Genomic DNA, 24,012 nt, shown 5'->3' on the forward strand with positions numbered 1-24,012 from the left:
ACATATCTGAAGCTTTTCATGACAAACAGACAGACTGTCCTCATTTGAACAAGACATGAATCATTCCTTAATTCTGGATCAAATTAATTTCCATCCTCTCTGTCAAATTCAGTCTGCATTAGTACTGATGAAGAGATGGTTGTTGGGGGTTTTGGTGAGGGATGGGATTTTATTTGTTATCCCCTGGGCAGCACCATGATTTGGGAGGGGGGGGCAGAAGAAGTGGAGACTGAAAATGAAGTGAATCTGAGCGACACTATATTACTGAGGGATGGAGATTTATATTAAGTGTTCAGCCTCAGTGTGAAACCCTGTGCACCTGCCTTCCCTGTGGAAAGCAGCAGAGAGTGCCCCTGGTCTGAGCCAATGAGATGGCAGCTTGTCAGACAGGGAGGATTAATGACTTTGATTGTATTACTTAAAGCCCAATGAGCCAGTAGTGTGTTTATTTTGTGATAAATGACTGACCAGAGTGGGTTGTTGGGTTTGAACTTTCAGAAAATTGATGTCTCGCTTTCAATAGGAGATCACTAACATTATACTCTTAATGTTTATTGTAATGATGTCAGCCCTTTGTGGATATTGGTTACGGTTTGATATCTTTACAGGAGAAATGCAGATGAGTGGCGTACGCTTTCCACTGTGTGGCAGAGGGTAATACTCCCTGGGTCGGGGTTGGAGGGGGTGAGGGTGCTGAATGAGTGGATTAACCACAGGAGAAATGGCACAGACAATGTAAGCCACAACCTGCCCACAGTGGAACAAAGTCTGCCCCGAATGTTCAGTGTAACACTATATTCAGTGCTCAGGCGTGTGTGTGTCTGTGTGTGTGTACGCTCGTACGTATACACAAGCTCATGCAAAAACATTATTATTGTGCTCCAGTGACTTACAGTGTGTTTCATTTGTAACTCAGCATAGGCCCGCAGCTCCGGCCCTTATTAAGGGGACTGTTTGGAAAAGAACAAGCTGAGAAGAATGCAGACTCTTTCTCTTTGCTGCATGTCTGCACAGCCCCGCAGTGGTTTGAAAATGTTGTGGAAAGTATTAAGGGGGCGGGTATCAGGAGTTGTTTCAACTCCTGATTCTCCGCTCGGTCCATAATTTTCATGCTGCCTTAATCTTACTCGGGCATCTTACATCATATTTTTGAGTTCATTAATTACTGATTAAGTGAAATAATGAAAGAGAAGGCTGAAAACAGCCATGACCATATGCAGAAATGGGATATTAGACATCCTGGGTTCTGGAGGTTTACCATCTTTTTAGTTTCAATCAACATCTGTCATAAATATGAAACCGTAGTCCTCAAATTAGGGGCAAATTCCTCCTTTTGATACTGTCGTAGATCATCAGATCCAGGCGTGTGCGCTCTTGGATCGGTATGTTAAGAAGCCTTTGTGAGGGCAGTCCGAGGACACGGTGCACACCATAAACCAATCGGAGAGGACAACTGCTGTAGAGTGTCCTGTACACATGAGGAAACCGTTGTCTCACAGCCAGACAAAGAAAACACACACACCTCACCACTGTCTAAAATTGCAGTGTGAATGAATTGTAAATCATAGCCTGACAGTTAACCATTAACCGACCAGCAGTAGTTTCACGTACTGTAGCAGTCGATTACACGATGAGAACATCTAGTTCCTTCTGTTTCACACTGTGAACTTAGCAGAAATCTGGATGTAGAGACAAGGACGAGGATGAGTCGTTCCCACCTTGATTAAAATAAAACATCCAATAATGTTTTCAGCGTAAAACCCTCACCACAGTCATCAAGAGATATGTGTTTGCTCAGAAGAAGAAAAAAATCCATTACATGTCACCAGGGGAAAAAGTGAATAAAGTGTTTGAGCGTGATATCCAGGGAAACTGTTTGGCTGAGCGTTGCACGGTACTTCTTTCACCTACAGCAAAGATAGCTGTCATAAAACTGAGCTGCACAATACAGTATGAGGTATTGGACATAGAGGTGTGCGGAGGTGTTTGCCAAGACACTGAAACAACCATAAATCGAACTGCACAGCTGCGTGCTGATGTGTACATACAGCTACGGTGGAATTCACACACCCTCATATACACACACGCTGACATAAACTTTTGTTTTTTTTTTGGTATATTGTAGATTAATGTGTTTCTTTCCGTCTCTTCTGTCATTTCATCCTGACCTCCAGCTGGTTTCAGGAGAAGCTTCCGTCTCAGCAGGAGAGACAAGAAGACCAACAAGTCCATGTACGAGTGTAAGAAGAGTGAAATGTACGACATGGCCGACGTGCCCACGTACGAGGAGGTCACCCCATACCGCAGGCAGAGTGGAGCTAAGCACAGGCTGGTGGTCCTAGTAGGTGAGTAGAGAAGCAGGACTCTTCCAGCTTGCCTCACTTTGTTTTTGAGTTCGGGGCTGTTCTATTTCTGTGAAACCTGGCTCTGTAGAGACCATAGATTTTAATAAAAATTCTCACCTTCCAGCCCGGTGACAGATACAGATCACAGAAACGACTCGGTGACTCAGAGCGTTGCCGCTCCAGACGCCCCAGGTGGCCCGGCCTTGCCCTCCCATGACCCCCAGCCCAGAAATGAGCTTCCCAACGCAGGCACTCAGTCACAATCATCCTGGGCCTCCTCAGTTTAGATTTTTAGCACTCAGTGGAATCGACGGAGCAGACCTCATATTAATCAGTCACATTTAATACTTTCATTTACGGCACCTCACTCTCAATGTCCTTTCAATTTTTCGAGCTGATGGAATTGTTAACACTTGCCTGGAGGAGCGGGTGTTACAGAGCCCTCCAAAGAGCTTTATAATGTGCCAAGGTCTTGAAATGAATTTAGCGGCTTCTCATTCTGTATTTGTGGCTGGAAGACGAGTGTTGCCAGTGAATGGTGGAACAATATGCGAGGCCAGGTGCAACAGCAGAGACTTGAATATTTCTCAGGACCAACTGTACCATCGGTGACTTCTTGGCTTTTCCACATTTTCCTTTTTAGGTTTGTTACTTGTAAGAAAAAAAAATGACAGGAATGTCCCAGACAGAGACGGAACAAAACATTCACTTAATTTTCAGCGTGATTTCTTCCAACCTGTTTCCATTTATCAAGGGAAGTGATTCACTCAGGGAACGGGAACTCAGAAGTCTGTCTTCATCTTTTCATTTCAGATTCTCAGCAGCAGTTTTTAAACACTTGTGAGTTTAATTGAGAAATGAAAACCACTGGCAACAAGGTCTCACTTTTTTTTTTTTTTTTCTCCTCACGCATGCTCTCTGCAAAGCAGTGTTCCTTAGCCCTGGCCTGATTAACCGGGCCTTAGTTCACTTAAATACGCCACACGGAGCATGGACTTCATCAGGCGTGTTGCTAATTAGCGAGCCCATTTTCCTGCCAGTGTGTCTCAGCCTCACACAGAGGATGCTGAGCCTCTCCCACCTGTCATGCTAATGTAAATATTTTCAATTAGCTTCCATAATTTGGAGGACAACCTATGGACAATTTCACACGTAACGAAGCGGAGGGCCAAGGAAAGATCTGCTTTATGTTTCTCTGCCTCCCTCTCTCCTTCTTCCTCTCCCCAGAGTCGCTTGATTTTTCTTATTAGAAATCTTTTCTTTCCAGCTCTTTTCTCTCTAACTGTTCTTTTTTTTTTTTTTTTTTATTTCAGGGACACCTCATTCCTCCAAATGCTCTATAAGCATTTTCAAATCACTTTCCACTGGAAGTATCTGCACTTCATTTAAGCTATTAAAGCAAGTTGTATAGTACAGAAAATTCAACATCCAAAACTTCAGACCTGCGTTCAGACCATTTTCAATCCCAGCAACTGACCTTCATCTCATTTGTAGCAGGCGACTGACTATTTTCTTGGCAAAAATAATTGTCACTAGCAGATTTTATTATCTGTACTTCAGAGAAGAAGAAGTGAAGTCTGTATTATTGTAGGACTTGCAGACAGGACGAGTCATGCCTGACTTGGCCTCAGTCCTGTACTTTTTCTGCTCTGCTCCAGTCTTTTCCCCCAACATTATTTTTATATCAAACATTCCCATCTCCTAAAGCTTTTCAGGAACAGCCTGGAGGCGTTTTCATTAATGTGGACGCACAGGTCCACGGTACCAACTAATGAATGACCCGCTGCCCACCTCTCGCATTTGAATAGAGCCTGAGATCAGTTTCAAATACAAATCAAGATGCTTATCTGGGATTTTATACATGTGAAATCAGACAGCCAATGAAAACATATTTTTCGATGCTGCATAAATAGTTTGACCCGACCACTGATGGTTTTGAAAGAAATCTGATTATTTAACCTGACAAAATGGTGTGCTGATTTCCACATTTCCCTGTAACTTGACCCACTGAACTTCCAGTAGGATTTTGATGAATTGAAAGTTTTTAGTTTGGGGTTTAGCCCATAACATATTTCAGATACACTAATGCTTAAGTGAATGTTTATGTGGTATCCAAATATATAAAATCGGAGCTCTGTATTAGGACTTTCCCCTGTTGAAAATGTTGTAGTAGTGGATTGTAAATGATCTGTGGTTACCACATTGCACCACTGTCATCTTTTAAGTGTGGAAGCAGCAAAGCATTGTAACATCGCCTGCCCTGGATGTGAGGCAGGCTGGGAAGTTTGAGGCTGGGTCGAGGCTCCAGGGGCCCTGAGCTGGGCCTCGTCGGGCTTGGCCTCAGCCTTCCTGCACAAACTGCATGCGATGCGCTCCACATTTGGCCTGGAAGTTATTAAGCTTGCGATATTAAAGGCAGCTTCTCTAATGAGTGCAGTAATGAAGTCTGACACTTTTACTGGCACGGCAATCTGTAAGGCCAGAAGAACCTTGAGAAGGCCGGCGTGAGAGACAGATGGAGGGAGAAAAAAAACACATAAACACAATGTAAATACTGCAGCTTAGTCCAGATTTTTTTTTTTTTATTGTGGCGTTCAGATTTATAATGTTGCTGTTGTATTGGGGCATTGTTAAAAACAAACAATGCACAAAGAGGTGGCGTGTTCAAGGTCAGACGGTGGAACAGGACCAGAGGGCGCTGCTTCTGCTTGTAAAATACTTGGTGGTGGGCTCGTTGGACCCCCTTGGCAGGCGGTGGTACAGCTGGAATAAGCTTTAATCGTCGTCTGAGGTATTCTGAAGAAGGCCTGCTGCCATGCACCATTGATATCGCAAGTGGCAAGCAAGGGAGCGATGTACAAGGTGAAAATGGTTTTACGAGCATGCAGGAGTGGGGCCGTTAGTCATTCCAGGGGTAGCACAAACGGCTCTGTCGGTCCCCTGTGCTTGGGCCCCGATATCCACGGTCAGATTTAAGCAAACAGGCTTGTGTGGAGGTTTGTGGCCTGCTGGGCAGACTGTCTGCACCGCTGTGATAGGGCTCATAAAAGTGCCTCTATTACCACGCTCTGCCACCTTCAACACCTACAACAACACCGGTCCACGGCCTTGTTCAAACAGCACCGCCGCATTCCTCCCGAGTTCCCGAAACAAATTCAAAATGAACTCCATTTCCTCATCTTAATAAATCACCCGAGCTCTCAGCCCCCAGGTTCTCTGACTTTTTTTTTTCTCCTGCTGAAAAAGTCCCTCTCCCCTGCTAAGATTGATTGCTGTCTTCGCTTGGCCATGTGCTTGTTTATGTGAGATGGTAACCACAGAATGCCTCGTGCCGTCGCTCCAAAGATGGTCGGGGTATTTTTCTCTATGTTTTATTTTTTTTCTTCTTCTTTTGGATTCACAGTGGAGCGTGTGTGTGTGTGTGTGTGTGAGCACACTGAGGAAACAGCTTTTATCACTTACAGCAGTCGCACAATAGGACTCAAAACCATGTGTTACTGGGTGCAGAAGGAGAGGGAGAGCATGGGGTGTGAATTTGTCTGTGTGTGAAGCAGAGATTATGCTCAAAAGAGCCTCGTTGTCCACACCTATTTAACAGGTTGTGGATCACTCCCAAACCTTCACACCAGATGAAATGTAGAGAACGAGCACAGATAGCACAGGAGGAAGCAGGAGCACTCTTTCTCTTAAAAATACAGAGCTTGACTTTTTTAAACGTTTTTTTTTTTTTCCCCTCTCTCTCTCCTTCTCCTTTCCACTAAATCCGTATCACTGAGTGAACTCATTGTCCATTTGTTTTAGAGGAGCAGCCTGTGAAACACATTTGCCTGGAGAAACAAATTTCCAATACGATTTGATGCGATTGTAGTGCCTGCCCAGAACGTCAGGCATGCAAAGAATGTCAAGCCCAGATCAAGTGCTGTCTCTAACTGTCCACACACATAGACACACACACACACACACACTGCAGAGCTGTGGTAAAACACTGAAGCTCAGAGCCATGCACTTGTAACTCCAAAACTGATTTCTTGTCCAGTTCGTCAAAGACACTGATGCCAGTCGGTTCAAATTAGGATGATGTAGCAGCCTGGTAACAAACCACCAAAACACCACAGGCTTCAGAGACAGAGGGAAAACAGTCAAAGAAGAGAGAAGAGAGTCTGTGACTTCCACCAAATCAAAACCAGCATAAACAAGGTTCTTACATTAAAAAAAAAACATCTTTATCTATGTATCTACTAACTGCATTTTGCAGGAAATTAGGTCCTACATAGGTTTATGAGATGCTTGTTCAAAACAGTTGCCAAGTGTTCTTTGTTCCTTAATATCAAATTGAACTTATTTCCTCAGTTTGATTGAACTTTACCATATCCACATGTTGGCCTCCGTTAAATTCTGGAGGGTTACTCAGCCTTTGGAGCCGCAGATGCATCAACAGTCAATACTCCAATAGCTTCTCCTGCCTTCTCCTCTCCCACTCATTGCCTCAGTTTCCCCGCTGGGAATGTGATGAAAAATCCAGCGACAGTAAGAGTTTCTTACCTTTGCTGTGAGCCCATACTGGAAGTTTAATGTTCTGCCAGAGTACAATGAGAGAGGAATCGGTTAAAGACGAACTGTAACTGCAGGATTCCTGCAGCTTCGTCATATTAAATCAATTATCTTTGCTTGAAAAGGCTTTTACTGGGATGATTGTGTTTTTAATTTAATATGAAATTAAATTCACACTGTGGTGAATTGATTTCATGTTACATAACAAAAATACTGGAAGAGTCACTGTTTCTTAGAGGAGAAAAAAAAAAAAACAGTGACTCTGGTATAGAAATGCTCCGAGCCTGGTCACTGTAACTGAAAAGTAGATAACAGCTGAAGAGAAGACAGACTTTATTGATACCAGAGGGGAAACTTCCATTACGGCAGCTTGTGTGAAATAAAATAGTGTTAGATATGTAACAACATCTTACACTACAGCTCCCACTGTAGTAATAACAGTACTGGTAATATCGAATCTCAGACACGGTGCAGGTGTGTTGTTTAAAGGGACAGTCATCGAAACCACGCATTTCCAGCAGACAGCCTGTGTTATACACTGGGGTCCTGGGGTTTTAAGGATGTGGGTGTTTGCCAGGCAGGGGGGGTCTTAATTGGGTGATGTGATCAGGAAGCATCATGTGAAGTGGTTTTGGAGAGTGACCCAAACTAGAGACTTAAAAGCCAAGATATCTTGGCCTCTGCTGTTTCAGCTGTGACAGTTCTTTCATTTAAAATCCATTTTGAATCTCTCTGTTCATGTGTTCATATGTTTCTGCGTTTGTGTAGGACCCACGGGTGTCGGCATGAATGAGCTGAAGAGGAAGCTGCTGATCTCCGACCCTCAACACTTCAGTGTGACCATCCCACGTGAGTTCGCTCGTCTCTCGGAGGTTGAGTCAGAACCTGACCGTGCGTCTGAGCTTGTGGTCAAATCCAGCATCAGCTGAGCATCTTCCAGTAGATTCCATCTGTCTTCCAATCTTTCCTCTCTACTTATGTCTTTCTTTCTTACCTGTGTGTGTGAGTTTGTCTTATGTGTGAATGCGTGTGTGTTTTATACATTGTTTCCACCATAAGCTTTTTACCAGACCACAGTTTTAGATGTGCTATTTATTGGCAAATGGTAACGTGAATGAAGACACCGTTTGGCCTTCTGCACATGGTTCACACAGTTCAGAAGAAAAGCAAAGGGACTGAGAGACATTAGAAAGTAACTGTGAAATTTACCCTCCAAAAAATTAAAAATGCCCCAAGAAAACAAACGTGGAGGCAGAATCACTGTGTTTATTATATAATGCAATTATTAAAAACTTAACATCCTTTCAAGATGTTTAATAGGGCATAAAATATACAGCATTAAAATTCTACTTAAAAATATATAAAGTCAGTCCGGGAATCAAATTATCCCACCCGCACTCCACATCTTGATTTTCTCATTCTCTCATTCTTTTCTTTTTTCCCCTCTTTTCTCTACTTCATCTTAAATTGAAGAGGAGACATTAAAAGGAAGAGGACGGGGACTATTTTTCTTACTGTTCAAGATCTGGTTTCTTTTTATTGCAGAAAAGGGTCAAATATTGAAATGAAAACCTTTATGACCGAGCTCTGTTTCTAAATTTTGCATGCAGACTTAGCCATCGTCCTCCGGGTGAAAACAAAGCCCTCTGGCTGTAAGTGAGCCCTCTGACTGCAGCAGCTCTTGCTGTGAATATTAAGGTTTTCATAAAGATGAAATAAGCAAAAAATGAATAAATGGCTGTGGCATTTATCTTTGTCGGGGCTGCCTGTTGGAGAGCTGCTGTTGTCCAAACATTAAGTCACTGACACTACAGCTGTGCCGTCATGTGGACAACACACCACATCTCAGATCTCCTGAATCAGTTTGCACCCAAGAAGCCTCTTGTACATGTGTCCACTGAGACAAACACATTGGAAACACATTCACAGAGAAATGTAAGCGCACAAGATGCCAGATCAAATTCCAACTCCGCAGCGCCCCGGTGCACCCTGGGAGTTTTTAGCAACAAATCAAAATAATCACTTTAGGTGAAGGATGTTTATCTTAGTTGTTCCAGTGAAGTTTTCAGTGTGTGACAGTGCTTGTTTTGTTTGAGTGATGACGGCTCAGTCTGAGACGCACACTGACACACAGGGAGCAGAGCTCAGGCAGCGAGGCCGGTGCTCTCAAGGCCTGGGCGCTCGCTTCTCCTCCTGTGTAATTGTCAGCTTTTCACAGCCTGCCTGACAAGCTTCGAACGATGGAGGAAATGGCGTTTCTCTACCTCTGAAGACATGCCATTCCACTGCTTCACGAACTGGCACCGAGCTGCTCTTTCTCCTTTCTTTCTCAATTTATTTCTCACTTTCGTTCTGTCTTTTTCGGTCTCTTTCTCCCTCTGCCTCCTCCCTTTTTTCTCCTTTTACGGACCTAACGACAGCCTGCCATAATTCTGAACACCCTCCAGCCCCGCTGCAAACGACTGGCTCTCCACACTTTGCCAGCATTTTTTAGGTTTTTGCCGTTCCGAGATGTCCCAAAGCCAGCATGTTGGGACAAATAAATCTTGTTGATTTATACATTCAAGCAGAGCAGTGGCATTTGTAATTGTGTAGTTACCATCTGGGGCTTGGAGGGAAACTGCGACACGGGTTTGAGGAAATATGAGGTCCGCTGATATTAATTGCCGTGTTTGTTACATGCCGTGCGGCATAATGGATGTGTCCCAGTCAAAGTCTGACACTTGAAATGTCCCTGGTATTAAAATCCCATCGTTGGGGCCTTTTTTTTCCACAAGGCCTGTTAATTGTTCTCAAATGTGACCTGTGATGCTGTGTTTAATAGAGCCCAGACCGTCTGATTCTGACCCATATAGAAGACGTATGGCACAAGTCCTGGCTCTCATTGAGAGGAAAGAGGCTCGGAAAGTATCTCATCTCCCTCCTTTTTAATGTTTGATTGCTGCCAATGGACACATGGATGTGTTTAACACTTGCTGTTGTTTCGGATTAAGCCCGAAAGCATTACCCCTTTTTGTTAATTTGAAAACCGGAGCTGGGGAGACCACCGGCTTGTGGCCCTGGTTAAGCCTTGGCTTTCTCTCTCTCTCTCTCTCTCTCTCTCTCTCTCTCCCTCTCCCTCTCTCTCCCTCTCTCTCTCCTTGTCGCTGTAAAATGTAAACCAGCCGTCTAAGAAACACAAGGAGCATTGCAATAAGCCATTAGAGTAGGGGGTTAAACATTCTGATTCCAGTCCAAGCTTACTGATATTTTCCATGAATTGAGAATGAACGGATGCACATTCTTCTGTTGCACCGTAATTATTTTCTGTGCCACAAAGCAGATGCCAAAATAACGCATGGTGGATGGTGTTGGTCTGAGTACGGAGAGGCTGTGTGGCGCTGTGTGTCGCACCTTTCTGAATGAGAAGGTATAAATAAATGTTATCTGATGACGAGGCTGCTCTGGCCTTCTCTTCATGTTTTTTCCTGCTGTTGTCTGGGCTGGTGACAGAAAGCCATTGATCTTCTTCAGTGTCTTCTCCACCACGGTTGGATTTATGGCTCTTTCCTTTCTCAGGCGAGCGACACGTCGTATAAATCACACCGTTGGTTTTCCATGAACCCTGTAGATCAGTCTGGACCGTGTAAAACAAAGGCACTGGTCCACTACGAGGGCACAGCCTCAACACATGCTGACGAAAAGAAAGACTCAGAGGAGAGTAAAGCAGAACTTGGCAGTTTTGGTTGCAGGTGATAAAAGTTTAATAGTTTGTTTTGGAGCTGGTCGGAGTGTCTGACGGGCGTACACCTCTCACCTCTGACCTCTGAAGCGCTCCTGAAATGAGCCGCAGTGTGAGTCGACCTCTTGACCCTTACAAGTCCAGCGGCACTGTCTGCTCATGTTTTCTCCACGTGCCGCCCCCACCACCCATTTTACAGCAAGGCTTTATGGTTTATGGCCAAGTAAATGTAGAGACTTGATGTTAATGAGAGCTCCCAAACTCAATTACCTTACAGCGGCAAACACTGGCGGCTAACGCCAGTGCTTCTGTTCCTACAGGCACTGCAGCCACATTACAAGAGACAAATTTAATAAGACACAGTAAACCTCTGCTGAATGTCAGTTAAGTGTCTGAGTTTAGTACTGCAGCACTACAGGTTGTGTATTTTATGGTGCTATTACACAATAATATATACAAGGGTTGGCATGGCCCAGCGCGCTATGTTTCAGACTTCCAGCGATGTTAATAAGGAGCTGAGTTCAGATGGTTTCTGCCTCAGCAGTGAGTCAGACAGTCTGGGTTTGAGGTAATCACTCTTTCTCTTCTCCTCTCGCAGACACGAGTCGGGCCAAGAGGAACCAGGAGAGCGACGGCGTGGAGTACCACTTCATCTCCAGAAACCTTTTTGAGACGGACATCCACAACAATAAGTAGGCACAGCGGTGACTGGTATAAGTAAAGGAAAAAACAAAAAACTAGTGACAGAGCTAACACACTGCACAGTTCTGAGTTTATACAGTGGACACAGATTTCAGACATTAGTGATAACAATATTTACAACTTTGAAAGTCTCAAAACTGCATGTGCTTCACTTTGTGAACAATAAATTTCCAGTTTAGACAGGGTGCACACTGCGAAGTTTAGACAAGTGAAAATAAGGTCACACAACTCTTCTTCCATATGCTGTGGTTTTTCCCCTCCACTCTGCAGAAACATCCATTTTACCAAGTGTCTTCTATCTCGTACCGAGTGCCGTTTGCTTCGTTTCATTTAAAACAACTGCTATAATCATGTTTTTTTTAAGCAAGCAGGACATTTAGGAGTCAATCAGAGGCAGAAATAACACGTTGATGGCTTTTTGATGACACTGGCTTTCATGAGGTTGATTCCAGTTCATCTTAATTACAAATTGTTTATTAATAATGGGACTTTTACTAATTTACACAATGGAGTAATAAAGACACTGTGAGAGAAAAAAACAGAGATATTTGTAATCGGAAATATTTTCTAAAACGTTTGGAATAAAGTTAAAATTATGAGAGAAAAATCAAAATATTTTAAGAATAAAGTCCCATTTTTACGCCAAAGAAAAAGACCTGACATGATGAGAATAAAGTCATGATGAATGATGTAGGGTGAAAAACATGGGGTCATTTTTCAAGAACAAAATGTCATATGTTAATTTTTTCCTGATGCCATGAACGTGTGCTGATCTCTGCGTTCTTTGGCTCAGCTGTCGCCCAGCAAGCCTCCAGCGAGTTCTCCAGCTGTTGCTTTAAAATCCGTCTGTCTATGGACTCGTACAGTATGTAACTGCTTTCATTTCATTTCCAGTGTCTTAAAATCGATGATAATCAGGTGCTTATGGTTGAAATCTATAACTTTAGGTCACCCACATCCCATCCACCCTCATAACGGAGAGATTGCTCTCAATCTCTTTACCACAACGGAGGAAACATCCCATCATATTGGGACTTTTTTCTCCAAATATCAGAACTTTTTTTCCTCATAGAATTACATTATTATGACTTGTAAAATTACAACTTGCACAAATGTTTTGACTTTATTCTCAGACGTTCAGTGTGTTTTTGTCTTCCAGTGGCCCCAGCACTCATTCTAGCTTCAGACAGTTAAATAATGATGAAAGAAAAGTATTGTTTTTTTGATTTCTTGATTTCTCAGTCTGTAAAATGTCAAACCCAATACAAAATCCAAAGATAGTCAGATTACAAGGATTTAAAACAGAGTAAAACATCAAATGTTTTTGGTTTTTTTTTTTTAATTTTTGCTATTTTTGCTTGATAAATGACTAAAAAACTTACATTTCTTACTTCATCAAATGAATTAATGGACTAATCTTTCAACACTAATCACATTAAAAGGAATTATATGTATTCCATTCACATGCATACAGTATTTAATGTAGTCTTTTGGTCGGTTTCATGAAAGGCCCTGTGTTTAGAATATGTGATATCTGAGACCCTAATGAAAACAACAGAATCCCTTTGTATCTGCGCTCTGAGCCACTAGAGGCAGCGCAGCAGTGAAAGCAGCAGTCTGACTGGTCCACTACTTGTTGCTGCTGTTCAGACACGGCCTCCCTGCTGTCGTCTGTGTGTCTCTGTAACCGAGTGTGAGCTGGTGTTGACAGGGCCGGGCCCTGTGTTGGTAACGGATCTCCAGACACTGGCCCCAAGGTCTCCTGTCTCTGCTTCCTCCTTTCCTTAGGCGCTCTCTCAGAATCCAGCCACACCACGGCCCGCCTTGACATTTGTGGCCAACAAATTGAAATGCAAGTTGTAATAGTCACAGGAATGATTGATGCCTTTCTGCTGGTCTCACACGAGCTGGAGGGGGAAAAAAAAAAAGATATACTGTAGGGTGCACATGCAAAACATTTACTCACGCAAACACAGACATACACTACATATGACATAGAGGTAAGCGTGTGCTGGTGAGAGCATACTGAGTGTCAGAGCATGCAGAGAGGAGAAGGGAAAGGGGGCCTGTATATTTAGGCTGTGTTGCGGTGTAGATGGAGGCATGCAATGTTTTTCAGGGAGTCGGAGGGGTGAGTGACAGGGCTGTGATGTGGGGTGGATGCGTGGGACAGTCCACGCTGAAATTACAAGGCAGCAAAGAAGACTAGGAGTGAGATGAACTTGTTTGCGTTATGCCTCATTGCATGCAGCAGAAACAATGCGCTCTGAGCAGAAATAAAAAGTCTCTGAATTGGGGCCGCAACAACGTGTGTTTAGCTTGAACTACTTTCCCAAGGGAAGCCCTGTTCTTTGTCAGAATGGCAACAATCCATACTCTCAATATAGCCAAACCTCCACTGGCATGGTTTCCTGTAATCCATATACCTTCTCCTCTGACTGCAAACAGCTCAGAATGCTGCAAGGTGTGAGTTTTAAAACACAGGCTACTGTAAGCTCTTAAATGAATTTCCCATAACGGAATATGAGGTTGGTTGAGATTTAAACCTGCCTGTTTAAAAAAGAAGAAGCTGGGCAAAACCTTCTTACATGGGGAATTACCATAAAACTTTCTCTTTACATGGCAGCGGTCACACTGCGGCAGTCATTCTGTCCGACGCTCGTCATGAGCAGACTGCAGACGTACCACGCCGTCCTATTAGCTTCAAATTCTTTCCACGTCGTTACTCAGCTCGCTGCCTTTTTTCCTCCTTGTTTTCAGCTAAAAATACACTGGTGGCTTTTTTCTTTTCTTTCATGACATCTGATTGGTGTGAAAGGGGGAAGATTATCTGATGGAAAAGAGTTTGCTTGCTTGCACCCATGCAGTTGCTTGCAGGGCTAAAATCCTGGTGGATTGGAGGAGCTTTGTGGTCTCTCTGGAACAAACAGGTGTTACTGATTGAAAGGGTAGCGTAGGAGATTATAAAAAAACACGCTCAGCCAAAGTGTCTGGTTTTTAAGTTCTGCTAGAGAATGCTATCTTCTGATCTGTCAGCGGTTGAAAGAGTAATCCTCCTGTCTCTGTGGATTTGTAGGGTTTTTATATATCATTATTTCTAAAATGAATCTCAGGAGTGTGCTGACACAGTCGACCAGATTAGGACAGGATTCTAATGTTACCCTCAAGGGACATTGGTGTGTATAAGATCCTAAGCACTGCGCGTAGATTATCCAAAAAAAAGAGTTGTTTTCTTGCTCACTGACACGTCTCTTTGTCCAATCTCTTTCCATCTCACCTCCCAGGTTCATCGAATACGGCGAGTACAAAGGGAATTACTATGGGACAAGCTTGGACTCGATACGCTCCATCCTCTCCAAGAACAAAGTGTGCCTATTGGATGTCCAGCCTCATGTGAGCGACACAGACCCTTCCTCGACATCCCTTACCCTGCGTCTCATCATCCCACCACTTCCCCGTATTTTTTAGCCCTTTGGCACTTCAGCCTCTGCCTATCTCTGAAGCAGATCTCTCTCCTCTGGCTTTTTCCCGAGGCCTTGGCTGCTTACTGGGTTACCAAAAGCAGGTTTTTAAAGGGGGCAATTACCGCTAATTTCCTCTATTTGAAGATTTCCTCTTTGGCTTATGTGTCTTGGGTGGTGGCGATCAGACCCTACACAAATGGCAGACTTGTCGCTGAGCCCCGACAAACCCCTGAGCGCAGTTCCCATTAATCCAGGGCCGGGGCCCGTATCATCCAGCTTCTGCACTACCAGCTCCTTTCTGTTTGTTTTTGCTCGGTGGATAATGACACACAGGCACAAACACTATATAGATTAGCTTGGCATGTTCTCAAACCACCCTGGCCTGAGCAGCAGTGAGAGTCAACCCAGACCCTTTGGCTAAAGAGTGTGAGAAAACGTCTGCAGAAGCTTATGTGGGCGTATGTACATTTATTTATGTACTTTTTTGTTGTTGGCGTGCATTTGTGGTGTGGTGGTGTAAGCCAGTAGTCATTCCCCTTACCTCCACTGTGAGCCTGTTCTCCAGCGTAACTCATGGATCAGATCAGCGTCAAAGCATGTTATTGCTCACACGTTGACCTACGCAGCAACTGATGAAAGCCACGATGAATTCCTTCCCAGCGGTTCCTCTCCTGTCCCTCCCTTGGGTTTTTATGCATCTTCCTATCAGTTGTGGGTTTGGACCCACTGCCTATTAGCACAGTGTGAAGCCCCGATCGCGGTGCCAGAGCCGGAGGAGGGCCTAAAGGCTGACGCCACCGCTAACCGAATCTGACCTCTCTTCTACCTCTGGGGGACCAGATTCATGGTGTTGTTTCATGCGATTGTCACCAGAAAGAAGGGACAAGAAGAGCAGGCAGACGTGGACAGAAATGAAGCCTCCACTATCTTCTGAAACAGCCGCAGGCACTATACAGGCACAGGCCTGTTATTTGTTTCATCCACCCATACATTAAACCAGTGGGCTCCCAGCCTTTTTAGGTTGTGACCTCTTAAAACATAGGAACCTGTTGTCACGAGATAAGACAAGTTAGAATAGTTTTTACTTCTAGGTTCAGTTTACTGCATTTTTTATTCGACCAACAGTCGAAAATAAAAAGATATTCGATTTTCAATTAGATAAAACGGAGAAAAGCAGCAAATCTTGACTTTTGAGACACTGGAACCAACAAAATTTTTACATTTTTGCTTAAAAATGACAACAATCAATCAATTGATCATCATTTAATTTTATTTTGATCACGTAATCTACTGAAGTTTGACCATCTGCGCTTCCATGGCAACAGAGCAAACTTTTTCTCCGCTGTTCCTTCGTTTAATGACCTGACCACCCCTGACATTTGTGACCCTTGGGGAGCTCCCAGCCCCCCAAGGCCCCCCCACTTCTCATTTTACACACCTCATGATTATGAAATTGATAAATGTACATTAAATCACACTCTGCTTTTACATTTGTATTTGTTCTCCTTTGTCTCTGTTTAGACGATAAAACACCTGCGGACGGCAGAGTTTAAACCCTTCATTGTGTTCGTGAAGCCTCCGTCAATTGAGAGACTGAGAGAGACCAGAAAGAGCGCCAAAGTCATATCAGGCAAGGACGACAAGGGATCCGCCAAGCCGTTCACGGTAAGACAACGACAAGAGAGGAGAAAGTTTACCTCTCACACAGAATCACATTGATTAGTATAATATGTTGTTTAGAGAGATTTAAACTGCGTGAAGTTCCAGATGGGTCAGGTTTGCCTTTCTGTGCTGTTCCGATTAGATTAAGTGAGATGAAACTTTAATGAAGACTGTGAGGAAATTACAGCAGAAAATAACAGGACCCACTTAATAAGGGGAACATCAAGAACAGATAAAGAGGAATATTAAACGTTTAGCCACAGACAAAGGGCTTCCAGACACTGTGAAGTACAGGTAATCACTGTAAGCATGGAGCTGGGGAACGCGCTTGGAGTCTGGTGATGAGATGGCGTTGTACTGTAGAGTCACATGGCTTTACACCTAACGGATTAGCAGCACAAGAAATAACAGAAACACTATCTGGACCCTGTGTGTACATTATGTGTGTGTGAGTGATGAGGTCATCCCTCACACACCTTTATCCCGGCCCAGCGGGGCTGCACATGAAACCAATTAGCTAGTGTTCTATGCTGCTGTGAAGCTGACAGGGAGGGGAGGAGGGGGGGCCCGGGGGGGGTGGGGGCTGAAGGTGGATGATGGTTTTCCCAGCACCACCAGGCTCAGAGCTTGCTCGCGTGTCTGAATCACCACTGGCAGCATTAAGGCAAAGATGCCGCTCAGCAACACACCGGGGATGGTCTGATGCGATGCCAGCTGGGGGTGGGGGGGTGAGGGGGGGGTAGTATGAGGAAAGAGGGAAGCTGAGACAGAAAGTCAAGGCTGTCAAAGAGATGGAGACTGACTGACCACAAATCTGCCCTGAGGTTCGACCGTGAGGAGGAGTGAAGTAAAGGAACAGCAGAGGAGGCGATGGGGTATGAACTGGGGTTTGCAGGCGCAGCAGGATGTGCAGTGTGTGACACCTGACACACCTGATGTTTTATTTATTTATGTTTCATATATTTCTTTAGAGAGAACATATGTAAAGCATGTGAACAGACAATTGACATTATTAATTTATCATATTTTCTTAGTTTGCTTAAATTACAAACACTCTTTTTTTTTAACAAAAGATTTCTTTACAGTTTCATCACTTTCAAGATGGTAAGCATCTTAAAGACCTCAGCACCTGAAAAACTTTTCATCCTCAGTGGTGACCTCATGCTGCACGGAATAGTCACAACTATTAATGTCACCACTAATTTTTGAACTCTCTCTCTCTCTCTGCCTTTCACTGGGTAACCTCTTGGCTTACACCTCACTTCCATCTAAGTGTAGCTGCTGGCTTCAGTTTATTTTCTCTTTCTAGCATTAAATCCCTCACAAGGGGCATGATGGGATACCCTGTGGTGAGAGACAGGCGGACAGTGAGCGAGGCAAAGTTCAAATAAATGCTCTCCGATCAGGAAGAGATTGAAAAAATCGACACGTAACCGGTCACACCTGAGCCCGCTGCAGTTTACTGAAGTGAAATTGGCGAGTCAGTAGGACACACAGTTTTACCCAGAGCCCTCCTACCCCTCACTCAGACGCCCCCCCTCCCCGGGTCACAGCTGAAGGTCGGCTGAGACTCAGAACATCCCGTAGATATTTTACTCCACTGTCAAACTCTTAAAAGCTCAATACAGACACAGAGTCCAGTCAGCTTCCATTACTGACATGGTGAAATATTATTTTGCCTCCGTCTGCTCCTCGTTTCTCAGCAGGGGTCCAGAGAACAATAAGCTTTAGTTGTCAGAAACAGGGTGATTGCTAACAATCCACTGCAGTTGCTTTTATTACTCACTGTCCCTTTATTAGCCTCTGCTATTCTCTCAAGTAATACAAATACACCTCTGTAAAACTGTGTGACAGGGAGGCATATTTCAGCCAGGTAACAAACCAAGGTCTGTATAAAGGTTCGTGTACGTTGACAAGACTTAAGCCACAACAGATTTGCTATTAAAGGTTCTGCGAAAGAAGCTGTTGTTGGGTGAGTCGTCTCAGACATATTCTGTCCACCGCCAGCTGTATTTCTCTCAGAGAGACAGGTCTGCTTTAATGATAAAGGCCGAGGAACAGTCGTCTCATTGTTTCAGCAGAGGAGGCTGACTTTAGCCCCATTGTTTGAGCTGGAGACGGTTCAGAGAAGCTTTTCAAAAAAAAAAAAAAAAAAAAGGAGCTGAAGAGTGATGTAGAAACAAGCAAAAACAGGCTGATGCAACTGTAATAAAGTAGGTAGTAATGTGTGGAAAATGTCACATTAGGGGGAATTACCACAATCATTTAAAGCTGATTTGTAAAGATCTGTTTGGTTTTCACCACAAATTTAAATAGAGAATACAGGTGTGTTTTATTGGCGTCAATAAATCAGATTTCCTGCTGTGTGTGTGGTTGTGTGTGTGTCTGTGTGTGTGTGGTGTGTGTGTGTGTGTGTTAAAAGATGATACCTGGGGCAGACACACGCTGTTTTGTGCCACTGAAGTGTTGAAAAGGTTTATAGGCCCATAACAGGATTTTTCCTTTTTAGACAGAATTTACAGTAAAACGGACGCAGTAAAATCACAAATCTAATAAATACAGTAAAGAAAACAGTGCAAGTACAAGCTATAAAAACATTACATCGATTGAAGCCTGGAGCACAGAGAAACATCAGTGCTAAAACCAAACTCTGAGAATCAATAGCCTCATATTGTGCAATGAAAACTGCCATTTATCTGTGCTCGAACAAAGTGCTTAAACAGGCACAAGACACTACATCATTTCATGTGGAAATTAAGCAATCTAATGGCAGCGGGGATAAATGAGTCCCCGGTGCTTTTCGTCTCGAGTTTGGCCCTCCAGAAGTGGCATCAGCTCAAACTGCCCTCTGAGGAGAGCGATCCAGCACGGATCACCGGATGCCAAAGAATATCCAGTCACTGCGACTTGCCCAGCTTTCCATTTGCCTCTTTTACCTTCATTATATTCATCTTTCTGCTCTTTTTATTTCACCCTACATCTATCTTGTTATTCTTTTTTCACTTAGTTTTCTGATTCTCTTTCCATCTCTCTACCCAGCTCGCTGTCCCTTAAGCAGCTCCCTGCTGTGATTAATGTTCTTTTACCTGGAATGGCCTAACTAGAGACAGACTTAGAGACTCACTGGTGGACATGGAAACATCACACACACAAAGCAACGCGGCGCTCCAGGTTCATTTAGTCGCCAGGACAGGTCAGAGGGGTTGTCTTGCTGGCTCTAGACACAGTGGTCATCTGTAAGTCCTGGTCCAGCAGTGGACGTCCTGCGGGGGCTTCGGTCCAGATGATAGAGAATATAGTCCCACAGTGGAACCGCTTCCTATACAAGCCAACAAACCTTCTGCCCTCCCTGATCCGTCTTTTGGCTTCATGCTGTTCTCTTCCTGTCATCCTCGGAGGCTTAGGCTGATAAAACCATCTCATGCTGCTCACAAAAAACAACAGAGCATGAGATGGCACGGTCTGGTTTCTGCAAGGTAGATACATGCTAGACAGCCGGGCAACAAAAAAAAGCAGACGGGGCTTTTGCTAAGTGTCACAGCGAATGAGTTTTTATATTTAGCTGCGCAGCTAATCCATTATGAAGCGGAAAACCACCAGAAACATTGTGAAGTAACTCCTGGCTGGAAGGAGCGTCTCTAAAAACTGAGCTGGTTAGGAGCTTTCAGCTTTCATAAGGCTGTGTGTTTATGTGCGCGCACGCTGAACGCACACACACTCATCTCGATCCTGCATGTTTGTGGGCGTGGGAGCACGTGTGTATGTGTGTGTTTGAGTTTCTGCGCATGAATGTGCATCTGTGTGTATTTATAATTGTGTGTTTGGCAGAGGGATTCACTATAAAACCATATCTGTCCAGAAATCTAAAGTTGAGTGTTCCCAGTAAAAGCATAAGGCTAAATCAGTGCAGCCACTTTAGCCCTGCTGTTGCACTGAGGGCAGGATCAGCCAGGGCCCACACAGCCGAAACCAGAAAGCCTCAGAGGGACCACCACGGAGAGATACCTGGGCTCTTTCAGAATACTCTATCTATGCATACAGGAGCCCCAGATAGGCAATATTTACTCCCAACCTGATAAAAATATGTTATTTGGCTACTCCTCACAGTTAGCACATGGTTTTATTCTTTACACTGGACATCTGATTTGCATACTGACTTGGAAAACTCTCCATCCCCTGGAGGACCCTGGTTTAAGCTTCCATGTCAGCAGAGATTTTATGCAGCTCCAACACCTTGTCCTCATCCTCTTTTAATGCATGTTACACCACCTAAAGTGCACAACAAACAAATTTAGGCACCTAACCTAACCCTAAACCACAGTATGATGTTTGCGAACTCATGGATGAACCCACTGAACTAACAATCTGTCTTTCACCTAATCGTCAAACTCAGTGCACAAAGTACTGCAGAAATGAGAAATCCTTTACCTAAAGCTCAGTTTGGGTAGATGTGTGCAGCAGAGTCACATGGTCTGAGCACTGTCTGCAAGCCGCCATTTCCCCATCGTACATATAAAATCCACACTCGCAGTAATGTGTGTTTTACATGTCTGTCTTCTGTAAATGATGGTTATGTTTTATCCTCTGCTTATTTTGAGGATATTTTCTTTTCTTTTTTGAATTGGATAACTGTGTGTATTCTGCGAAGGAAATGATGAAAATTCCTTGAGGTCAGGTTGCCGTATGGAGAGGTTTTAGTGTGTGGTCAGTGCCAGGGTTCATGTGTGGGTACAATGTCTCTGGGAGGTTATAATGGGCTCCATACGGGCCACTTTATGTATATTTGTGTGTTCAAGGCCATGTAATTTGTGTTTACAGTATGTGAATTATCTCTCCTCTTGTTTACTGTGGCGGGTGCTGTCTCTTCACAGTAGATGTGCGGCCTGAAATGAGCTGATTTTCATGGTTTGTGCATATATATCTTCTTTTTGTCGTTTTCACCTCCATCTTGTTCTCTGTTCTCTCATACGCTGCAGGAGGAAGACTTTCAGGAGATGGTGAACACCGCCCAGCTGATGGAGACTCAGTATGGTCATCTGTTTGAGAAGGTCATAGTGAACGATGACCTCTCGGCGGCCTTCAGCGAGCTGCGCTTGGCACTAAAGAAAGTGGAGACGGAGACTCACTGGGTTCCTGTCAGCTGGACTCACTCCTGAGACCCACACTTACTGTAAAAGGAGAAAAGGGAAAGGTTTTGACAAAAATATGCAGGTTTTTATCTTTTTTATATCTGCTGCGGCTGGTGTTGGGGGGGGATAACGGGAATAAAACAAGACAGCACCAGACTGCTGTGTCGCCATACCTGAGGTGCACAGAGCTAAAAATAAGTTTTTGCCTGGGATCAGGTTGGATTTAGACTTCAGCTGCGGTCTGGATGTGAATCTCCAGGTCTGACCAGATCTGACAGGGTTGAGGCTAAGGGCGTCCGTCCAGAATACGGGCCTTGGACATTGAACTGGGTCTCAGTCTGGGTCACACAACCGTGACCACGAGTTAGAGCCCTTTGGTCCAAACCAGAATGTGGAACGAGTCTGGACCGTCATAGCACCAGCAGTCCTGCCAGCACATCAGCAACCCCGCCAACCAGGGCTCCGTCTTTAGTGTGTTTATAACATTAGAGCATTAGAAACCAAAGGGATTGACATATTTCTTCTTGGTGGAGAACTTACATGTATACGTGTGTAAGAGAACACAACCTCTGAGGGGAAAAATGGGGAGAAAAGAAAACTTACTTGCCTTCTGTCTTACTTTATTTCTGTGCTTCTAAAATGCTTTCATGGCGGTTACTCCAAACAAAACATTGTCAGGTACACTCTCAAAAAGGGCAATAAGTGTAATTTTATTTAAGAGAAATTAATATATTTTCTAATATCCTCCATTTGATTTTTTTTTGCATACCTTTTATATACATATCTTGACTTTTAGAGAAACCCGTTCTTAACTGTAGCCTCCTCTGTGACAGCTTTTTACACTTGAGGCATCTCTTCTTTCAGTCAAGTGTTTTGATTTCATCACCCTAGTTGAGTTTTCCCCCTACAAAGCACATAAAGAGCTATTTTATTTAGGTGTTATATATTCCATTTAGGAGCATTTTGAAAAGCCACCCTTCATGTGAAGGTGCCCAGCATAACAGCTTTGCCATTTAAAGTCCCAGAACTGGACACTCTTGGCTGTCTGCTGGAAGAAAATGTTCACAATTTCTGTTTTATTAGGGTGGAGGCTCTATTTTTATTCACATAAAAATGGCTTCAGCAAGGCTGCTAATAGTGGGTCCATAGCGCACTTTCAGAATTTTAATTTAGAGAAATGCTAAGTAGCTGCCCCTGACTTTATGAGCATTAGAGGTTTATTGCTAATTTGAGTCTCCCATTCCCAGTCTAACTTAGTTGTTTTTTACTCTGTTCTTGTCTTTCTTAAGCTTCATTTGTAGCGATACTTAACTCTAACTCCTGGGAGACTGTTTTTAAAAGCAGCGACTCATTAATCATGGCTCTGTCACTATTATTGTCATTATCACAGACCCTGGTAGATCTTTGGTTCTTTGCTGCTAATGTAGTGAAGGGGACATATTTTCCAGATTAAAAGCACAACATTTTGGGAAGTACATGTCTATGCATACCTGTGGTGACTAACTTAGGGAAACAGCTAAGCTGCATCTTTAAAGTTATAAAATAAACCAACCAGTACAAAAATGTTGAAGCTTTAGAGGAGCTGATAGAGGAGGAGGCTTGTTTTTAAACTGTTCCACGGCTATGCTAAGCTAATTATGTGAGAGGGGTATAAATTTTCTCATTTAACACAGAAACCAAATAAGCAGATCTCCCACAATGTCAAACTGTTCCCATAAATATACTTCTTTTTGCTTTGAAAAGTTTGCCACCGTGCTGGCTGTATGTCCGCCTCAGGCTGCATTGCCCAAATTCATCATCATCATCATCATCATCATCATGTGGATATATTTTACCTTTTGCCAGCGACAATGATATTTATAGACTTGGTTTCTGTCCATTTTAAAAAAGGGTAATATGAGTGTTTATGCTGTGCACTAATGATAACACGAGTTTTAAAGGCACTTTAACACTGTTGCCCCATCATTTAGCTTTTTATGTCATTTATCACATTAAGTTCCCTTTTTCTGTTTTTTTTTTTACTCGTTCATCTCTTCATATCTGACCCCTCTGCCATCTGTTTTTTGATCCAAATCAGATTTCTACAGTCTCCAGAAAATCTTTTTAATTCCATGCTGTAAATGAAATGCTGTTTCTGAGGCAAAGGCGTATGAATTTACATTATTCTTGATAACTGCTGCATTTTATATTAAAGGAGATCCAACTAAACTTGTATTTCCAAGGTGTTAAATTAATTTAGTTTTCTTAAACTGGGCAAAGAGCAGGCAACAATGATGTGTGAGGTGGAACGGTATGTGAAAAATATTCCAGTGTTTCTGGGACTTGTGCCCTCGAGTGCCATTCACATCTATCTTTGTTCACTTTTTCAGAAAAACATTCAGCTGCTCCACAGAAGCTCGCTCCAAAGTGAACAGTTGTGTAAACAGAGCTGACACCTT

The 24,012-nt window shown here is 43.5% G+C and overlaps 1 protein-coding gene across 4 annotated transcripts in view; it reads left to right on the forward strand.

Moving 5' to 3' along the window:
• mpp7a (membrane palmitoylated protein 7a) overlaps positions 1–23,776 on the forward strand; it is a 123,725-nt gene extending 99,949 nt beyond the window's left edge. For all 4 annotated transcript variants that reach the window (XM_041065476.1, XM_041065478.1, XM_041065477.1 and 1 more), the window contains 6 exons: positions 2,175–2,345; positions 7,665–7,745; positions 11,216–11,309; positions 14,604–14,712; positions 16,305–16,448; positions 21,422–23,776. In XM_041065476.1, coding sequence (XP_040921410.1) covers positions 2,175–2,345; positions 7,665–7,745; positions 11,216–11,309; positions 14,604–14,712; positions 16,305–16,448; positions 21,422–21,601 — 779 coding nt within the window. In that variant the 3' untranslated portion in view covers positions 21,602–23,776. The remainder of the gene's footprint in view (positions 1–2,174; positions 2,346–7,664; positions 7,746–11,215; positions 11,310–14,603; positions 14,713–16,304; positions 16,449–21,421) is intronic.
• Positions 23,777–24,012: the final 236 nt, after the last annotated feature.

This window comes from Toxotes jaculatrix, chromosome 20, assembly GCF_017976425.1.
Source record: "Toxotes jaculatrix isolate fToxJac2 chromosome 20, fToxJac2.pri, whole genome shotgun sequence".
NCBI classification, from domain to species: domain Eukaryota; kingdom Metazoa; phylum Chordata; class Actinopteri; family Toxotidae; genus Toxotes; species Toxotes jaculatrix.